Source organism: Malaclemys terrapin, chromosome 12, assembly GCF_027887155.1.
Source record: "Malaclemys terrapin pileata isolate rMalTer1 chromosome 12, rMalTer1.hap1, whole genome shotgun sequence".
Classification (NCBI taxonomy): Eukaryota; Metazoa; Chordata; order Testudines; family Emydidae; genus Malaclemys; species Malaclemys terrapin.
Window position 1 is genome coordinate 17,733,533 of NC_071516.1, and position 18,968 is coordinate 17,752,500.

General features: G+C 38.8%; 1 protein-coding gene across 5 annotated transcripts in view; it reads right to left on the reverse strand.

The window, feature by feature from the left end:
• Window positions 1–1,224: 1,224 nt before the first annotated feature.
• STAU1 (staufen double-stranded RNA binding protein 1) overlaps window positions 1,225–18,968 on the reverse strand; it is a 47,122-nt gene continuing 29,378 nt past the window's right edge. For 2 of the 5 annotated variants that reach the window (XM_054044944.1, XM_054044942.1), the window contains exons 6-16: window positions 18,163–18,301; window positions 17,215–17,380; window positions 14,176–14,274; window positions 12,510–12,722; window positions 11,765–11,908; window positions 10,659–10,805; window positions 9,017–9,089; window positions 7,528–7,847; window positions 6,645–6,767; window positions 4,990–5,075; window positions 1,225–3,048 (exon numbers count right to left, since the gene is read on the reverse strand). In XM_054044944.1, the coding sequence (XP_053900919.1) occupies window positions 2,961–3,048; window positions 4,990–5,075; window positions 6,645–6,767; window positions 7,528–7,847; window positions 9,017–9,089; window positions 10,659–10,805; window positions 11,765–11,908; window positions 12,510–12,722; window positions 14,176–14,274; window positions 17,215–17,380; window positions 18,163–18,301 (1,598 nt within the window). In that variant the 3' untranslated portion in view covers window positions 1,225–2,960. Of the gene's footprint in view, window positions 3,049–4,989; window positions 5,076–6,644; window positions 6,768–7,527; window positions 7,848–9,016; window positions 9,090–10,658; window positions 10,806–11,764; window positions 11,909–12,509; window positions 12,741–14,175; window positions 14,275–17,214; window positions 17,381–18,162; window positions 18,302–18,968 lie in introns of all 5 variants that reach the window. The other 3 variants (XM_054044943.1, XM_054044941.1, XM_054044945.1) reach the window with 2 other exon arrangements.

Sequence of the window (18,968 nt, forward strand, 5' to 3'; positions counted from 1 at the left end):
TTTGGTCTGCAAAGCTTATCCCCTTGTTGAACGTTCGTTGGGTTCTGGGACACTGATATTGTTAGTCAGTAACCCTAAACTTAAGACAAAAGGATAAACCCAGGAAGATTATCCATTTGCTAGACTGTTTGATTAATGAGAGCAGAAAAGGCTCCTGGACTGGTTCCACTGTGTCAATCTCCCATTGCATGAAAAAATTACTAAAACCAATTAAGCCAAGAGTCTGATGCAAAGGCATGTTTTTAGAACTATAAATCTTGCAGTCTGCTTATATGAGGCTCATTAGCAAAAATAAGACTTACCAGGATTATAGACTTGCAATGGGATTTTTACTTCAATGGGAGGAGTTTGGCCAGTGGTGAACACTGTACATTTTAGTCATGTGCACACATGTTTTTAGGGATCTAAGAGGATCAAAGCAATAGGAGTTTAGCATAGAGAAAAGTCAAAAGCAGTGTTGCCTAGAGGATACTGAACAGGGATTCAGAAAACTTGGGTTCTATTTTCAGGTCTGCTACTAGCCTGCTGGGTGATGTTGGGCAAGTCACTTCACTGCCAAGCACCTCAGTTTCTCCATCTGTAAAATGGGGATATTATATGGCCTCCTTTGTAAAGCACTGAGATCTACTAATAGAAAATGCTATATAAAAGCTGGGTATTTATTATACACTTGTCCTATCCTACCCTGCATCAAGAGTAGACTAAATAGAACATAAAACCCAAGCAATAACGTAACAAAGCAGCTCAAGTGAGTACAGCTCCAGGTGGGGGGAAAAAAAAAAAACAAAAAAAACACAACAGCTCTCCTTTTGCACATTCTTGGCCCCACCTACCATCCACCTCCCCAATAATTTGATGTCCTGTTATCTGGCTTTGACTCCAGGCTACTTGGGCCAGGGACCTTATCCTGTGTCTAATGTACTACATACAACTATGGTGCTAGTGCCTCTAGGAATGGATTAGGTATTTGATAGTATAGACATCTGATATTTTTATGCAGTTTTGTTAAAAGTTCACGTGGAGCACTGTAATACCTCAACAGCTACACAAGCCAAGACAGCCAGAACTGTTGGCTGTCCGGTTCAGCTTAGTGAGAAGAGAGTTAACCAACTGCAGAAGAGAGACTTATGGTGACCACCTGCACCATCATTCAGGTTTTCCATTATAAACGATTTTCCAGGGAATTTCTAAGCTGGTTGTAAGAATTTGCAATACAGAGTCTCAGCCTAGCAAGTCTTTTTTTTTTTAATTTTTAAATGTACAGCATTTTAGTTCTACAAATGTAAAAAAACTTTACAATGCTTTTTGCACTTATAATGATCAAAAACAACTTTGATTTAATAAAAATTTGGTAAGCAGTTAGTATGGCCCAATTGCTTAATAATGTGAACAAAGTAAGGTTTAATATGGCCGAGACATTTAACTTTGAATAAACAGCATGTGCAGTAACTGCTTTTCAGAAGAACATTTACTTCACATACTGCATGTAGATATTTAGGAAGAGCTGCTACAGGTTACCAGTTAAATATACATTTAAGGTAGTTCACATCCAAATGTTACACTGTTGTGTGTCAGTCTATGGTGCCAATTCTTGCTGCTAGAGGGAAGGTTTTGGGTGTTTAAGTAGTACCCCCAAAAAATTACTCTGTGCAAAGCTAAGATTATGACACAAATTACAAGCAAGCAAGAAAACTTAAAAGTAGAGATCTAAGTATTGATATCATTTCAATCTGCTATGCCATGTTGCTTTTCAAAATCATGTTATAATTTTGTAAGACTCCCATTAATGTCTTTAAGCTAGACATTGTGGCACCAAAGACAGAGTGTACCCATATTACTTTTGAATTTCCTTGACCTAGCCAGTTTGTCACAACCTCCACATTACTAAAAAGTAGTTATTTATAGGTTATTGATTAACCATTGTACAGTTACTTCATAGTTTTACATTACAGCCCATACTATATCACAAGCATTACAAATCCTATCAAAAAGGAGCCCCAGTAATGGCATACAAGAATAAATTAACCAAAAATTTTTTAGTATTACCATTTATTTGAGACAAACACTACGTTTTACTTACATTCCATGGGGAGAAAAAATTCCAGCGTAAACAATGAACTGAAGCAGTACTTAACTTGCAAGGCTATCGTGCTTTACCTGGACCATATGCAAAAAACTTATTGCGCACAGAATTGTGCGCAATAACACAACATCAAAAGCAACACAGTTTATATATAAACATAGGTAATTTTTTTCAGCCCTACATGGAGATGTAATTAAACAGTATAAAGCACTCAAGGAAAATCAATCTGCAGTTTTATATGCACTACATTGAGATCATATCCTGTAATGTAGTGAGTTGTGTGCCACTATATATATATATATATATATACACACACACACACACAATCTTTAAAACATAGATCAGAGATTTAAACTCCTGTTGCATTCAAGTCCGCCATCCCCCTCAAGAAAACTAGAAATTAATCAAAAATCAAAGTTTAAAATTCCTAAAATGTTTAATTCATACAACCGTTTTGAGAATTAAGTTAAGTTTGCCAAAGTCCTTGACTTTTTTTTTATTATTAAATGGAGGGCACACAATTTGTTTCCAATGAAACTTTGCTATTTCAATAAAAACAAAATAACCACATACATGGATATGATCTTCCCAAGTTAGTTCACAGATAACATCAGTCTCAGAAGACAAAGTTTCTAAACTGTGCTATTGTTCTAGATACAATTAAGAAACTTTTAAATGAAAAATTTATAGTGTCATTTCAATCAAAACAGTATCATGAAACTAAAAATTTATCACTTTGAAGAAAAAGCAACGGTTATGATTTAGATACTACAGTAGGTTGGAAAGACTGTAGCACTCTAAAACAGTTAGGTTACATTAATAGGAAGCATTTGATTTTCTCTGGTGCTTTCAGGTTTGGGTCCAGTCAAAAGCCTTTTCAGGCAGTGCTGTCCAGTGTTTGTCCCAAAGTGTTTGAGTTAGCCGGTTTGAGGAGAGGGTCACTTTCCATTTCTTGTTTCACACATCTAGAAATGAGAAACACCATGTTACTCAGAGGATCCTCCTGTAATGCTATTTTCACTAACTTTAACTGTCTTGACACAGAGGATTTTATATTCACATGAAAAAAATAATTCACGTGAACCGTAATGTTTTTTCTAAATTGACAGAAAGTGTGCTGCCAGTGCCACAATTTAATTAGCTCAAACTTCTTGCAAAAGAACGTTACTTTGATCAGCAAAGGCAATTCATTTACAGTTCCAGAAGGGTGACAATTCAGATGACAGCTGCCTAACCTGGATATTCTGTTTATGGTTCCATATTTAGAAGACTTTCTGAAAAAAGGAACTACTAAACATTTGTTAAAGCAAGTGGGAAAGAGTAATAGATTCATGGAGCAGAAGACCAAGAGAGACAATCAGATGATCTAGTTAGACTACCTGTATATATCACGAGTCATGACATTTCACTCAATTACCCCTGTATTGAGCCCAATAACTTTTCTTTGGCCTGTCATAAAAATGTCCAAGCTTAGTCATAAAACTTGCTCTCTCGCCTTTACCAAGATGATATAGTTTGATATTTTAACTAGGGTTACCATATTTCAGCAAGAAAAAAAGAGGACGGGAGGAGCCCCGCCCTAGCCCCGCCCCTGCCCCTCCCACTTCCCGCCCCCCCCAGAACCCCCAACCCTCCCCCCGTTCCTTGTCCCCTGACTGCCCCCTCCTGGGACCCCTGCCCCTAACTGCCCCCCAGGACTCCACTCCCTATCTAAGCCTCCCTGCCTCTTGTCCCCTGACTGCCCCAACCCTTATCCACACCCCCACCCCCAGACAGACCCCTGGGACTCCCACGCCCCATCCAACCACTCCCCACTCCCTGACAGCCCCCCCCCAGAACTCCCAACCCATCTAAACCCCTCTGCTCCCTGTCCCCTGACTGCTCCGATCCCTCTCCCCACTCCTGCCCCCTGACAGCCCCCCCCCAGAACTCCCAACCCATCTAAACCTCTCTGCTCCCTGTCCCCTGACTGCTCCGATCCCTCTCCGCACTCCTGCCCCCTGACAGCCCCCCCCAGAACTCCCAACCCATCTAAACCTCTCTGCTCCCTGTCCCCTGACTGCTCCGATCCCTCTCCCCACTCCTGCCCCCTTGACAGCCCCCCCCAGAACTCCCAACCCATCTAAACCCCTCTGCTCCCTGTCCCCTGACTGCTCCGATCCATCTCCCCACCCCTGCCACCTGACAGCCCCCCCCAGAACTCCCAAACACTCCCCCCCCTGCTCCTTGTCCCCTGACTGCCCCCTCCTAAGACCCCCCCCAACTGCCCCCCAGGACCCTACCCCCTACCTGTACCCTGACTGCCCAAAACTTTCTCCACTCCCCCCAAAAAGCCCCCCCCCCCGTTTCTTGACTGCCACCTCCAGAACCTTCCTGCCCCCGGTCCCCCTTACCCTGCTGCTCAGAACAGGGTGTTGGGCTCTGTGCAGCCGAGCCGGACACGTGGCTGCGCTCCCCAGCACAACAAAACCCGGTCCCTGGCCCTGCACAACAAAACCCGGTCTGGCCCTGCACAGTGCTGCCGGACCGGGTTGCAGGAGAGGCCAACTCAGAATGCAGGGCGGCTCCAGCTCCTCTACAGCTGCTCCTGAGTCCAGCCCGGGACTTCCCTGCAGCCCTCCCAGCCGCTCGCTCTGCTCTGCGGGGGGAAATCCCGGACATTGTGAGTGCTTTACAAATTCCCCCCGGACGCTATTTTTAGCACAAAAAGGAGGACATGTCCGGGTAAATCCGGACGAATGGTAACCCTATTTTAACTATCCTGGCCAAAAAACCCAAAAACAAACAAACCAACCAGCCTTACAACATTTTATTTGCCTGAGGTAAGACTGTCCTTAAAAGGTCACAGCTGCTTTTACTTTACTGCAAGGGAAAAATATTGGCCAGAATTAATTTCTTTCACTCACACAGACATTGGTCCATTTCCTTGTCGTGGCATCTCTGTACTTTGTTGGTCCAACTCAGACAGCAACTTTAAAATGTTCAGTGCAGCCTAAAGAAAAGAGACAACATTTAGGGTTTTTAATGTTCATGCTCTCTGTATATATATATCCTATATTTATTTCACCCTATATGCATCCGAAGAAGTGGGCTGTAGTCCACGAAAGCTTATGCTCTAATAAATTTGTTAGTCTCTAAGGTGCCACAAGCACTCCTGTTCTTTTTAGGGTTTTTAATGTGTCATTTCTTTTAGTTAATTTGGGGAAAACAGGACTAAAGGCCAACCTGAAACTGGGTATCAAAGTAAAGCCAAGTCAATTTTTTCCCCTTCAGTGTAGTTAGTAGTGAGGAAGGATGAAGGTTTTAACTTCTAAGAGCATCTTGTAGCACTATACAATAGCAGGATGCTGTGGCTTTGGGTTTCCTACTGCATTTGTTCTTAGTGGATGGGACAATGGATCCAGCAGTGCCAAACATGACCACCACCACTGGCCTGATACTCGTGTCATTAAAAGAGGCCATTACCAATTCTTTATTTCTAACCATATTGACACTAGGCACAGATGGTTAAAATATCGATACAAATATAGGTATGGTGTGATTACTATTTAACAGACTATGCGTATTTTGTCACTATGTGACAAACAGGTCATATCTTCTGGGCTGAACTGAAAAAGATTTCACAGTAATTTGATTAGGATCAGGCTTGGACTATTCTCTTTTTTTAAACAATTATTTTTGGTTTAATATTAACCTTAAAAGTTAGTTATGTAATAGGCATCAATTAAAGATAAATATATGAACATGTGCAAGAGACAAAATTATTTCGTAAGGCTGGTCTCAAAGTTTCTTCCCCAAATTTACAGCTTTTCCTGTTACATCTGTTTGTATGCCTAATCTTTATACATTCTTTGAACAAGATGGGTAGATATCTATGAATACTTCAAAGTGAAGACATAAGACAGGTTAAAAAGAAATCTCTAGAAATTTTTTAAAAAAATTATAAAACCACTATAAAGAATCCAAGTATAAAGATAAAAAATAGAATTTAAATCACACAAAAATATATATGAGTTAAAAAGCTGCCATGCTAACAGTCTGAGGCTGTCAGTTAGAACACAATTCACCATTGAACAGCCCAGGAATGACAAACTTTTTCCAAGTTGTAATAGACTAGAGGCAGGTTACCAACAATATAAGCACTTTTCAAACTGGTACAAAGACGAGGTCCCTCCCTCAAAGTTTACAGTCTAGGAGATTCATCCTTTTGTAAAGAACCATTGTTCAATAGGTATTTATGTTCTGAAAGTTCATTTTATACATTTTCTTTACTAAATGATCATGTAAGCTAACTAATCACAGCAAGATAAGAAAGCAAGTTCATTTTTATAGGCCAAAATGGTGAGCGTGTATTTAGCATTTTAAATGTCAATTCTACATCTTAAGTACATCATCAGTATAGGATAAATCAATTTAAGTGCTTCTGAGGCTTGCAACATGTCAGACAAAAATTAACCAGACAATTACACAGCATAGATATTTGGCTGTGAAATGATGATCAATTGCACCCCTTGCTCAATGCAGACCAAAGAAGATAGTATATCAATGATAGTCATCATACCATATCATGGCAAGATTCTACATCCTTTCCAATTCCATGGCTGATCAGTGGTGGCTGAGAGGAACAGTTTATAAGAGATACAAACTCGTTCTTGTTATTTTTTGGAAAGTCTTTGTATTCCACCTGAGGAAAAAGAGAAAAATGCTTCAGTTATTCTCAATGAACTGTGAAAAGAGTAAATGTATTCCAGACACTGTAGTATGTGCCCTCACCAAGAAACCATGTTCACTCTAATTGAGCAATGATTCTTATAAAAACTAGTAAAACCATTTATTCTGAAACCTAACTTTGAACCTGTAATAGTTCGTGAACACATCTAAGAGCTCCTAGACGAAAGGTGCTGTATAAAAGTTATTGTTGCTGTCTTTATTCCATCGATACTTGCCATTTTAAATTCTTCATAATAGAATTTATCCATTAAATTATTTGTGTATTAATGCAATGCAGTAATTGAAATGTAAATTCAGATTAAAGAGAATATGGAAGATGAATAATTTGTAGCCTACAGCAAGTGTCAAAGTACCCAGGGCTTTTTCAGAAACATAAAATTTAGATCAGCCAATATTGGTCGGCTGTATATTCTCACATTAAGGAAATACTTTACAAAATGGAACTTAATTCCATTTCTTAAAAATAGACTTTGTAGTAGCACTGAATTAAGGTAGAACACACATCAAAAGAAATGCATATTTCAAATACTAAAACTCTAAAATTGAAAAGATTTTCCATCTGAAGAGAAATATTAATAGGAAGCTGAGGGCAACTTAAGTACTCTTAAAATCAGAAGCAATTGGCAGACAGAATTTTATTAAATAATGATCTAATCTAGTATGGTAAACCCTATATAATATTTTTCCAGATATACCTCAGATTGAACATTTACCTGGATTCCCTGAACACTGGAAAGATAGTCCAATTGTTCAGAGGGCCTAGTGAGTGGTCCGTGGGGTACATAGCCTGATGAGTTGTTATTCTTCAATATGGTCTCAGCAGTAGGAGATGTACCACCATATAACAGCTCTCTAGCAATCATGGCTGTTACTGTAGCCTTGGCAGGATTAGGGGCTGCCCTGTTGAACTCTTTGGTGTGGTGTCCTTGATTGGCTCCTACAGCTTGTGCAACCTCTGGGACCATGGGAAGAATTCCAGCAGGAAGCTGCTGATGGCTGAGATAAGGCATCCTAAACTCATCATCTTTATTACCTGAAGAGACAGAGGTACACATTAAATAGATGCTAGCCATTTATAAAGGAGCCTTGTCAGCATGCATATAACAATTTATAAATCTCTAAACATCTACAAGTTTTTGTTGTGTTCCAAAAGTAGTCACACTTACTGGGCTTGATTCATCTCCACTGTTTCAGAAGGGTGCAACTGCACCTCAGGTAGTATTTGCAATGCTGTGTTGAATGAATTATTCAATGCAATGGCTGTTTCTGCCAAAGGTGTCCCTTTATCCCTAAGTGCCCTGATCACAGCCTCTCCAGTGGAGCTATCCTGCATTGCTGCAGCTAGACTCCAGGTGGCCTTTGACATCAGGGTCTCTTATTTTACTACGTTACTTGAATCACAGTAGCAGCATAGGGAACCACACAATGACCAGACTTCTTTGTGCTAAGCACTGTACAGGCAGTAAAAAGAATCCTGGACCAAGACAGCTTACAGTCTAGGTTATGACAAGACACAGCAGGTTGAGGAGAACACATGAGGAGGAACATGAGGTTTGTAAGCAAGCATGTCATACAATAAGCAGAAGTTACAGCTCACCACCTGCCTAACCATTGTCAACCAATAGTTATTTGGCAGAAGTTAGATTTAAGAAGAGATTTCAAAGAGGATAAGGTAGTGATTTTTTGCAGGAGTTCTGTCCCTCTATCCCCTGACAGAGGCCAATACAGAGTGCCATGGAAGAATGTGAGGGGGTGTATTTGAAGGGTGGGTACAGTGGCAAATTAAAGGCAGGGGTCAGCATCCTGGTAGAATAGATAAATTAGGTAGGGCAGGACTACAGGATGAACACTAGAAATGGAGGAGGGAAGGGGTGACAAAGTCAGAGCACAAGCCAGGAAAATGATCTTGGAAGCAAATGAGGTTTCATAGCTGGAAGATGGGTGCAACTTGGGGCAGAATCAAGCCCCCTCTATTAATAAACTTTAAGGACTAATTCACACAAATCCATGCTCATTCATCTGAGACCTCACTAGCAGAACCAGAACCATCTGCAATAAGGCAGCTCCTTAAAGAAAGCTCATCTGGTACTCCATACAAACAGCAGGCTAAGTGCAGCAATCAAATCAAGAAACAAACTTGTCTTGCGAACATACACCCATAATAAAATAAAGGGCCAAATTAATTTCAGTAATTTCACTTACTAGCTGAAGTTTCTTCAGTGCCTGGTTCAAAGAAGGTTACTTTTCTCCCATCACCTGGTTTCTTTACTGGCGTCTAAAAAAACCCAAACACCAATAACTTTTCCTTAAAGATTTCAAGATCGAAGTGATTCAATTGTCACAAAACTTTAGAAAAGGATTCCAGTTGTATACCCAGAACTTAATCTTTACATAACCATGCAAGAACAAAATAAATTAAGTGAATCGTACACACACTAGATAGGCAAGACTACATTTAGTCTATGAGTAAGTACCACTGAAAAGCATTGTAGCTCAGAACTAGACACTCTTGGTTGGTACTGTTAAACTGAGTGGACTAAAGTGAACCTAGACTGAAGATAATAAAGTTCAGTCTGAATCTTTAAAGCTGACTGCACAGCCATAGGAGTTGCCCGAGATTACTGTGCCTTCTCAAAAGGAAATATTATGGTACCGTATCAATTGTAAACTGAAAGGGTGTGTTAAAAATCTATCCATTAATTCATGGTTTCAAATTAAGCCAAGTTTTGACCCTGTCTATTTTACAAACCTTGGAAGAGTTCACCACTCCCACCCAAGAAATCAAATGCCAAAATTGTTTGTGTAGGGCCTTCATGCAAACAGCTTACTGAAGTATAGCCAGTTAAATGAACACTAGTTATCACTAAGGCTACATTTATGTCACATTTATTAAATCCATGACTTCCAGAGGCCTCCGTGACATTTTTTGCTTCAGCCGCTGGAGTTGCGGGACTGGAGCTGGCAGCCAGTGGGGCCCCAGCAGGGTTCCAGTAACAGGCGACAGCCTCCCCAGGGTGCCCTCCTCAGGGTTCCAGTGACCGGGGACAGCCTTGCGGGGAGTGGGGGGGGGAAAAAAAGAGAACCTGCAGCTCCCAGCCACCACGGAGGCCGGGGAAACCATAGAGTCGCAGCAGCAAAAGTCACAGACAGGTCACGGCTTCTATGAATTTTTGTTTATTGCCTGTGACTTTACTAAAAATAACCATGACAAAATCTTAACCTTAGTTATCACTGTTCCTAGAGCAGTGATGGCATAGATGACACTGGAGTACAAAGGGAGAAAAACAATATCTTGTTAATTTCAAGCCTCATTGTGAAGTATGCTAAGGTATCAACCAAGGGAAAACCTGTTCAATTGTTTTAAATACCCCACAGTATCCACTATTAAGCTACATAAAAATAATGTTATCATGAGGTCTCATATAAGCCTGCTGAAGCCTAGGTCCTCAGACCAATGATTTTAAATATCACAGGTTCTGACCCATTCTGTGAAGAGACGGTCCTCCGCCAACATTATGCTTGCATAAGTCAGGAGCAGATCTAGTACTGTCAAGACCCAGGAAGGTCTGTATTATATGTACCCCAACACTACTCTGCACCTGTGGCTAATGCATAAGGCCATGGATTATACCCTTGTTCAGAAACTCACTGGGGCTTTGATACCAACAGGCAGTACTAACTGGCACTCCCTTTCACTCAATGCATTGTAGCTGGATCATTGCTGCCTCTTGCCAAGTGAGCTGCAGTGGGAAGTATGAACTTGATATACTCTTGCCCCCGCCAGTCATCATTTCACTCAACATTTGCTGAAATACCAAGTGGTAGTAATTTAAAAATGTGTTACCTTCTCTTCTGTCTTTAGTGCTGGCTTTGGGGGTTGAGGTTGGGGGACTTTGAAACCTAAAAGCTCCAGCATGTTTTCAGCCGCATTGCGTTTAGCCACTTTCTTGTTCGTACCCATTCCTTCAGCTGTGTGCATGCCAACTTTCACCTGGAAGAGACAGGGACAAAGAAAAAGCAAATAAATCCTTATAAAAGTAAAACCAGTGTATGCTCATTAGTGGCCCATTTGTCTCAAATATGGTCTGAGTGATCAAAGAATCAGTTGAATTGATTTATTGTCCTAACCAAGTTTGCCTTTTGATATAATTGATCATGAGCCCCACAGCATAAAGCCGCATACAAATAGAATAATCAGCTGTATTTCATGATCTCACTTTGGCACTGGCTTAAATGCTCTGTCAAGCCAGGAAATTTATATTCAACAAGTCACCAAGTTAAAGTAATTGGTTCAGAATTATGCAGCTTTCTTGGTGCAATGCAAGTGCAGTAAGAATTCACATCCTTCTACACAGTTGTAGTTTTCAGCCTTGCTCAGCATAAAAGAGAGGGCTGGAAAGCATTTAAGCACTTTAACTACCAAGGGATGGTAGTTAATCAACCACAAATCAGTAGAATACCTACTATCACAAATGCTACCAAATTACTGGAATTTGAAATGCAGAGTGAGATTTTGGACCACAGCACTTTTAATGGGAGAAGGAAACTAGTGAAAAAAGCCAAGGGATTCTCAGAGCTATATTTGTATGAAGCCCACATTTTGGATGTATGAAGCACCTATCATATTCGGCAACACTTTGCTATTCATGTTAGTTTTATTTTTTCTAAAAAAGAAAACTAGAGCAGGATGTAGTTATGAGAGAGTCTTCCAGCAACCTATCCAGCTTTTTAACAGAACTCAAGATAGGAGAGATTTGCTGTCTTGAGTCTTTATTCTGCTCCAGTGGAGTCAGAGGAAATACTTCCTAATGAGTTCAGTGGAATGAAGGGTGCAATCCTGCTAACTACATTTATCATTGTTGTAAAGTCTGGTAACCCTAAGCTTTAAAAAAAAAAAAAAAAAAAAAAATCAAAGCCAGGCAACCAGAGATCTGAAATCAATATACAAACCTGCATAACAAACTCCCTGCGCCTTGGAAGACCACGTTCTGTGATGAGCATGTACTCTGGCTCCTTCTCTTTTTTGGCCTGCTGTATCTGAGCAAGTCTGCTAATGGGATTCATTCCTTGGCCATATTCTGGGCTTGTTTGCAGCTAAGGTGGAAATAACGTTGAAGAAATAAGCTGACACTTGTGAATATTTGAGTACAGTAATCCCAAATGTAGTGTGCCAATTCATTCATTCAACTCTAGGCTTCAGCTTCTCTAAAAAAACACCAAAACCTGCTTTATGAAACACTACAAAGAGCAATACCAATAGCCAAACGGAAGTAGCCAACTTAGTTCTTCGATAACCTGCCACCAGAAAGCGTCACAAGTTCAGCTTATTTTGAATGTTAAGAGACTAGTGCTGAAAGTGCAGTCTCTGACGGAGGTGGCACCACTAAAACTAATCGACAAACTGCAATGGCCTTAGAAGCTTGAAAGTAAGATAAAACTAGTAGTTTATAGGGTAAACATTCGTCCATGTGTTTTCTCATTGCTCTCAAATCTAACAATTCCTCGTTAGTGCAACACTGAGGCCAGAGCTCTATTAACAGTGGATGCAGGTTAACTAACATCTCAGTTGCAGCTTGGGACTGCTGGTTTAGGTGCAGCATTTGAAAAGGTGATTTATAATCAGCTTGGGAATGTCCCTCACCCTATGACATTTTACAATAGTTAAATTTGGGTCCACCATAAAGTATTTTTTTACCTTCACTATTGATTTTGTTTTCTTTTTGATTCGTGGCTTCATTTTCTCAACCATAGGAAGGGGTGGCAGTTTTTTCAGTTCCTCTAGGACCGCTATTGCAGCATTTTTCTTTGAGATCTTCTTGCTCTTTCCTTCACCTTCACCCATAAATTCTCCAACAAACACCTTGGTTACAAAGCTCTTCATATGGGGAGGACCACTTTCCTTTGTCACCTGTTTCAGAGGGAAAAACTGAGTGAAAGCGTGATAAACACTTATTAAAAATGGTAGGGCACACTGGTTATAGCAAACTTCACTCACAAAAACTCTCAAATGCACTCACATGGAATAGCATTCCTGAAACAATCCAGGTAGTGGCTGTTTAAATGCATTATCACTAAGTATAATGGATATTACCCACCCATCCATAATTTGCTAAAATATTTATATCTGAAAAAGTTTATGTACAGCAAACTGTAAGTAGACTTTACATGCTGCAGACATCATTCACATCATATTTAATTTACTGTTTTTACCTTTCAACAGGAAACATGGGTGTTCCTTTTTTTGGTGTATATTTCGACCCAACTAACATCACCCCATTAAATGGTTCATATTACAATAATTTGATCAGTAAAGTAATTCTTTAGGGTCTAGAGTCTACTGTGATTTTAGTTCAAAGAAACAGAGCATATTGCAGAAATGTGAGATACTGTTGTCTACAACTTAAGTCTTTGAACAGACATTCTCTATTTCCACTCACGATTTAAAGACACCAAATGCCCATATATTAATTGACAGTAAAGAGTTAAAAAATAAATAAAAATTTAAACTCAAGTGTGTGACAAGCAGAGGATTGAAAATTTAACAAATCTGTCATTAATCTAGTGTTTCACAAAATAGATTAAAAGCAATTCAGTGATATGCAATTGTATTTTATTTCATAAGAACTCAGGTGTTTGTATGAAGAATCACTAGGTCTTCTGCATATCACAGCAATATGATACATTAAAGTTTTAGTGCAACAAGATGTTCCTCTGGCAGGTATTCATTCATTTAAGATAAATAGTTGCGAGAGAGATGGACAAGGAGGTAACCAAGACAGTGAGAAGCGGCAGGACAGTTTATGCATATGAGGCCAAAGATTCTGCAGTTCTTGAAGCCAGGAGGGCAATTTTAAGTAACAGTAAACCCATGATGATTCTTGAGGATTAGGGTAATATGTAATGGGAACCCACACCTTGTTTGCCATTCACATCAGTGGACAAATAAGCAAATGCTTCTGTAACTTGCCTTTAAAGGGACACTTTAAACTCTTTCCCTTCTTAACTCTGCTTTTATTGTTCTAACTATAGATGTGATTTTAAAAAAAGTTTAGTGCAAGACCCTTTCAGGATTCATTTTCAAAAAGCATGATATAGGGCCTCTCCCACAACAGAACTGCTCACATGTGATGTAATTAGCATAGGGTGCCAATTCTGGGGTGGCAGAATTTGTTTAAATTATATAGATCTGGGATGATCAGTTTGAAACTCAAGATAAAAGCATATTCAGAACTAACATGAAGCTTTAAAGGTCTGTTGTATTTGTCTAAAACAGAGCCACTTTATGTAATTTTAGCTTAGTATCCTAAATTAATATTCTAATATTCTAAAGAATAACTCTAGAGCTTGTAAAATAAACATACCTCAAAATTCACAGGCAAGTTCCTTTTAAGTGCAATCTCAAACACTTGACTTATTTCAGATTTATTGAGATTTTCATCATCTGATTCTTTTCCATTAACCTAAAAGAAGCATAATCATTTAAATAAAGATCCCACTAATTGAATTGTTAGCAAACCAGTTTATTGAACCCATACATTTTTAAGTTGTCTAACCTTTACTGTCACTTTTCATGAGAATGTACAATACACCAGATATAGTATCAACACTTAAGCTTAAGAATCTTGTTTAATGAAAAACATGCTTTATGTAAAAGCCTGATAAGATTCACAAGTGCTCACTGAAGGAAGGAAAAAAAAATACACCACAAAGGCCAATAAGCAACAAAACTATTTGTAGAAGTGTTAAGTGTTAAATGAACTGGCGCCCAAATTGAAGTAGACATGTGAAACACTGTAGTCTCATAAACTGATCTAACATCTGTAAGACTATCAGATGAGAGAAAGGCAGGAGAAATTTGAATTCTACGTGTGGGACTCTCATGAGTGACGGTTAATTAGTTTCTGGGGTAGTAACATGTTCTCCACGTTTTTCTGTTTAATCATTTGCTCTCCAGATGTTTCTAACAGGAGAAACATAAGAAATTAGTACAATGCATCACTTACAAAATGTCTAAAAATCAAATGACTGAGTCTAAGATCATGCACCTTCCACTAGCAGAGCAATGCTATCTTGAGCACATCACAAATTACTGTTTCAAAAGTTTGTTATGGCCTTACTGCACTCATGTTCCACACAAGGTACAAAGGTGAATTTGACAGGCAGAATAACAATGACTAAAACTCTAGGGCTTGCGCTGTCATGCATTGATGTGGAAGGGACCACGGTGGAGAGGAATAGTGTCAATTTACAAATCACTTCCGTCCATAACACTATATGGAAAATGGGTTAGTTTTTTTAAATTGGAAAATAAATATACTCTGAAGAGGCCTTGTCAGGTTAAAAATAGTTCTAATTAAAAAAAAGTTTCCTCACTTGAGTTACAACCATCTTAGATTAAGACACTAAGCATTTAGAAATCTAGTTTTCTACTCACCATTTATGGTCCTAGCTCCCAACCCAAGCGAAATAGGAGTAAACAATAAAATACTTACCATTTTCACTTGTTTTCAGTCAGTTTTACTTTCTCTCTCTCATTCACTAATACTTAGTGTTTGAGTTACAAACACTCCAGAGGGATGTGTAAATCTCAACATAATTCTCATAATAAAAACATCCAATATTTTTGGTTTTCTCAGTACTACGTACATCATGCTGGCTTCCAGCCTTCAAAGTCCAAACTACATACAGATATGCGGGTATGTACTCTATGTTCACAAAGCCTGGTCTACACAATGGCATAACTGGTAGAGAATTGAGAAACGTACTGTGTGCCGTAGCATCTGACAACTGTTTAGGTAGTATCAGTACTAATGCTGTTCATCTCTTGGAGTGCACCCCAGGAGAAGATGTAGTCAAGACATTTGGCATTTCAGATCGACAGCAGTAGTCAAAAGGATTTTACATCAAGTTTTAACACTTTTCTGATTTCAGATTCACTCATTTTGAGTCTACCAGGTGTGACAGAACGGAAAGGAAAGGACATAGAATGACCATTTCAGGTCTTAACCCATGACCCTACAATAGTGCAATGCGGTCAACTTCAAACCCCGTAAGTGTAATAATTAGCTCACCAGTGCCACCTCTACAGATGCTGTTTCAGTGACTTCCCCTTTTAGTTTCAAAGTATCAATTAGCAGAATAGTTTTAACCTCTAGTTTCAGATGCATTGAAGCATTCCTTTCTCATAATTTTGAAACTTTACAAACTTTTCCTTGTTAAGAGGACCAGATTTTTCTTTATTGGACTAACTTTTCTCCTATTTTGAACTGCCAAGGGAGGACAAGCCAAGAAATACCCCATAACTTATTTCATTGGTAACTATGTTATGGTTTGTAGTCTAAATATGTTCAAATGATTAAATACATATGAAGAATGTAAAGAACAGTTGACACTTCATGAACAGTATAGTGAAAAACAAAATTAATGAAAAATGTACAGAAACAATTCCGCCTTAGTGTTTGCTATCTATTAAGGCAGACATTTGCAGGTAAATTGATAGTTCTCTAAGTCTAGTACTAAAAACCGAACCAATGTGTTGTCATCTGTGGCCTTGTATACTGCAAGCTAATTCATTCCGGCCCCTAGCTTCTTGCTTCCAGTCCATACAGAAAACATAGCTTAAATCTCTCTTATCTCCAGTCATGTCATTCAGTTCAAACCATTCTGGATTCTCCTTTAACTCAATTTGGATGATGCATTTCTTCCTCACCTTTGAAGCCCTGCACTTAAGTTCTTTTTAAAATATATATTAAGCATACACTGTTGCTCTGGGTACTTTATATATAAGTTTAAGCATAAACATTTAAGACAGATACACAATTTCCCCAAGGCATAACTAGAAATGCACCCCCCAGCAACACACCCGCACCTCTTCATGCATCTTCCATCCAATTCCTTAATCTCCCAACAACCTCCCATTCTTCTAAACCTTTTCAAACTTCTACAGTGTATATCCACACTCCTGGCAAAATTCCTACATCATGTCAAACTCATACTGACACTATGTACTAAAGGTGTCTGAACTAAGCGGCAAGTTGCTTGTGAGAGAGCTCTCTCCATAAGTTTGTACAGCAACAAGCACACTGTCAGTTAAATATTAGCAGTTTATCTGTTCCTGCTGCCTATCACCCATCAGAGATCAATCTTCTGGTGACAATGGTACAGGAATTATGACAGCACAAAGCAATGAATATGACCTCATACAGGGAAACCCTGATTGCATAGATATAGTTCTATTTGTCCTAAAAGTGGTTCCATTAGATACAACAAGTGTTAAGCCATTAAAATTAAGTCTTCCAAGAAGTGCAGTTTCTTTTTAAACTAGCAAAGAATATTTAAAACTGCATTTCAACTTATAAGGTACCTTAATTAACTTCAGACATTTTCAGGTTAATTCCTACCTCTGGTTTCTCAGGCAGGGGCTCATTTTGCAGAATTTTCAGTGCTTTAGCAGCTGCATCATGCTTAGCAGCCTGTCTTGTTCTTCCTTTCCCATGAAACTGCTGTCCTCCAATAGAGAGCTCAACTTGATAAAGTAAGGGTCCAACAGGAAATGGGTAAAAGTACCTAAAATTAGAAAGTCAAGTTTGCCTGATTAAAAATTGCTGGTAAGCTACAAAGTCAACATTTAGGGTTAAACATTATATATTAATGAGTCTCTCAGCAATCGAAGCTCAACAATAAACTCCTATAGTAGAGAGCCAATTTGAATACATTAACTGTTAACTCTGAACAACTTTAATGTAGGACTTACATTACATTTGTAAAACTTACAAAATCTACACTGTAAGACAAGGAAAAGTTAAACACATTTCTAATACTTTTGAAGCACAGAATGATAGCATAGTAAATTAAGTTTTTATAGACTTGACAAATTACTAAGCAAGGAACAATGGATTTTTATACTCAAGTATTTTAGACCAAAGTTAATACTTAAAGACATACTGCCAGCTTCAGAATAAAACATGTCTAAAAATGTTTTCCCTATTTTTCCTCATATCTAACATTATAACTTAGAGGAAATTTTTTCAGTTTATTTAGTGAAACAATAAATATGTTCTCAACTGCACAATTTCACTGTTTAGCTCCTCTCCTCCCCCCCTGGATTTTTTCCACACAGTAAAGAGAAAAATTTAAAGAAAACATGATTGTAAAAAACAAACTTGCAGAGGTACTTGGGGCAGGAGAGTTCCTGAATAATATACTGGCTAAAGTTGAGTGTCCCTTTAAGGCATGTTTTATTTTCAGAGATATTATTTAAAAAGTTGCAGCAGCAATACATGCACATTAAAGAAAGGAACTCAAAGAGTATGGGACTGATTACAAAACTGAAAAACTGTAATACATACCGTGGAGGATAAGCACCACCTCTCATATTATAGTTGTAGGTAGATCTCATCCCTGTGTAAGGGTCAATAGGTTTGTACATAGGTTTCTTTCCCAGCTTCATGCAAAGAGCATTTAGCTCCACTGTGGGGGTTACACTATCTAGATAAATAGAAATATAGAATATAGCTGTCTAAGTGTCAAGGCAGAGTAAAATCAGGTAAACTCTCAAACCAGGACAGGTTGGGACTAGATTCTTGGTGCACACATCACAATAATCAGTAGGAATTTGTGAATATGAATATAAGTGAAAGCAAGTACAAAAAAAGTTTACCACATACATAAATGGATACCAGAGCAATCTAGTACCGCTATTGGACTGGCAAGTCTTGTTGCAATCAATTGAGCTTTCTAGGTTCTGATAAATTGTTAGGATATTTCCTTTATGTTTTCCCAAACAGTATGGGAAACCACACAAAAAATGCAGGTTTCTTTCCCATGAGGTACCTTTTTATATTAACAAACAGCTGTATAATTTTACCTTTGGCATTTGACTGGAAAGAAATATTTGGAAATTATGAATAAGCTAAGGAGAGCCTTTACAGTTCTCCATTTCCAAACAATGCAGTTGGTTTATTTGGAAGGGACGTATAATAGCATTAAGAGGCACAACTGTTTGCCTCCAGGTGGGTCCGACCAAGTCGAAGATTTGCTACATTATCTTGCAACTTTTATGGTCATTTAAGAAATAAATGGCTCTCTAATTTTGGACCCAATGAAACAAAGCGTTTGGGCCAAAACTAGAAGACAAAGATAGTCACCTTATACT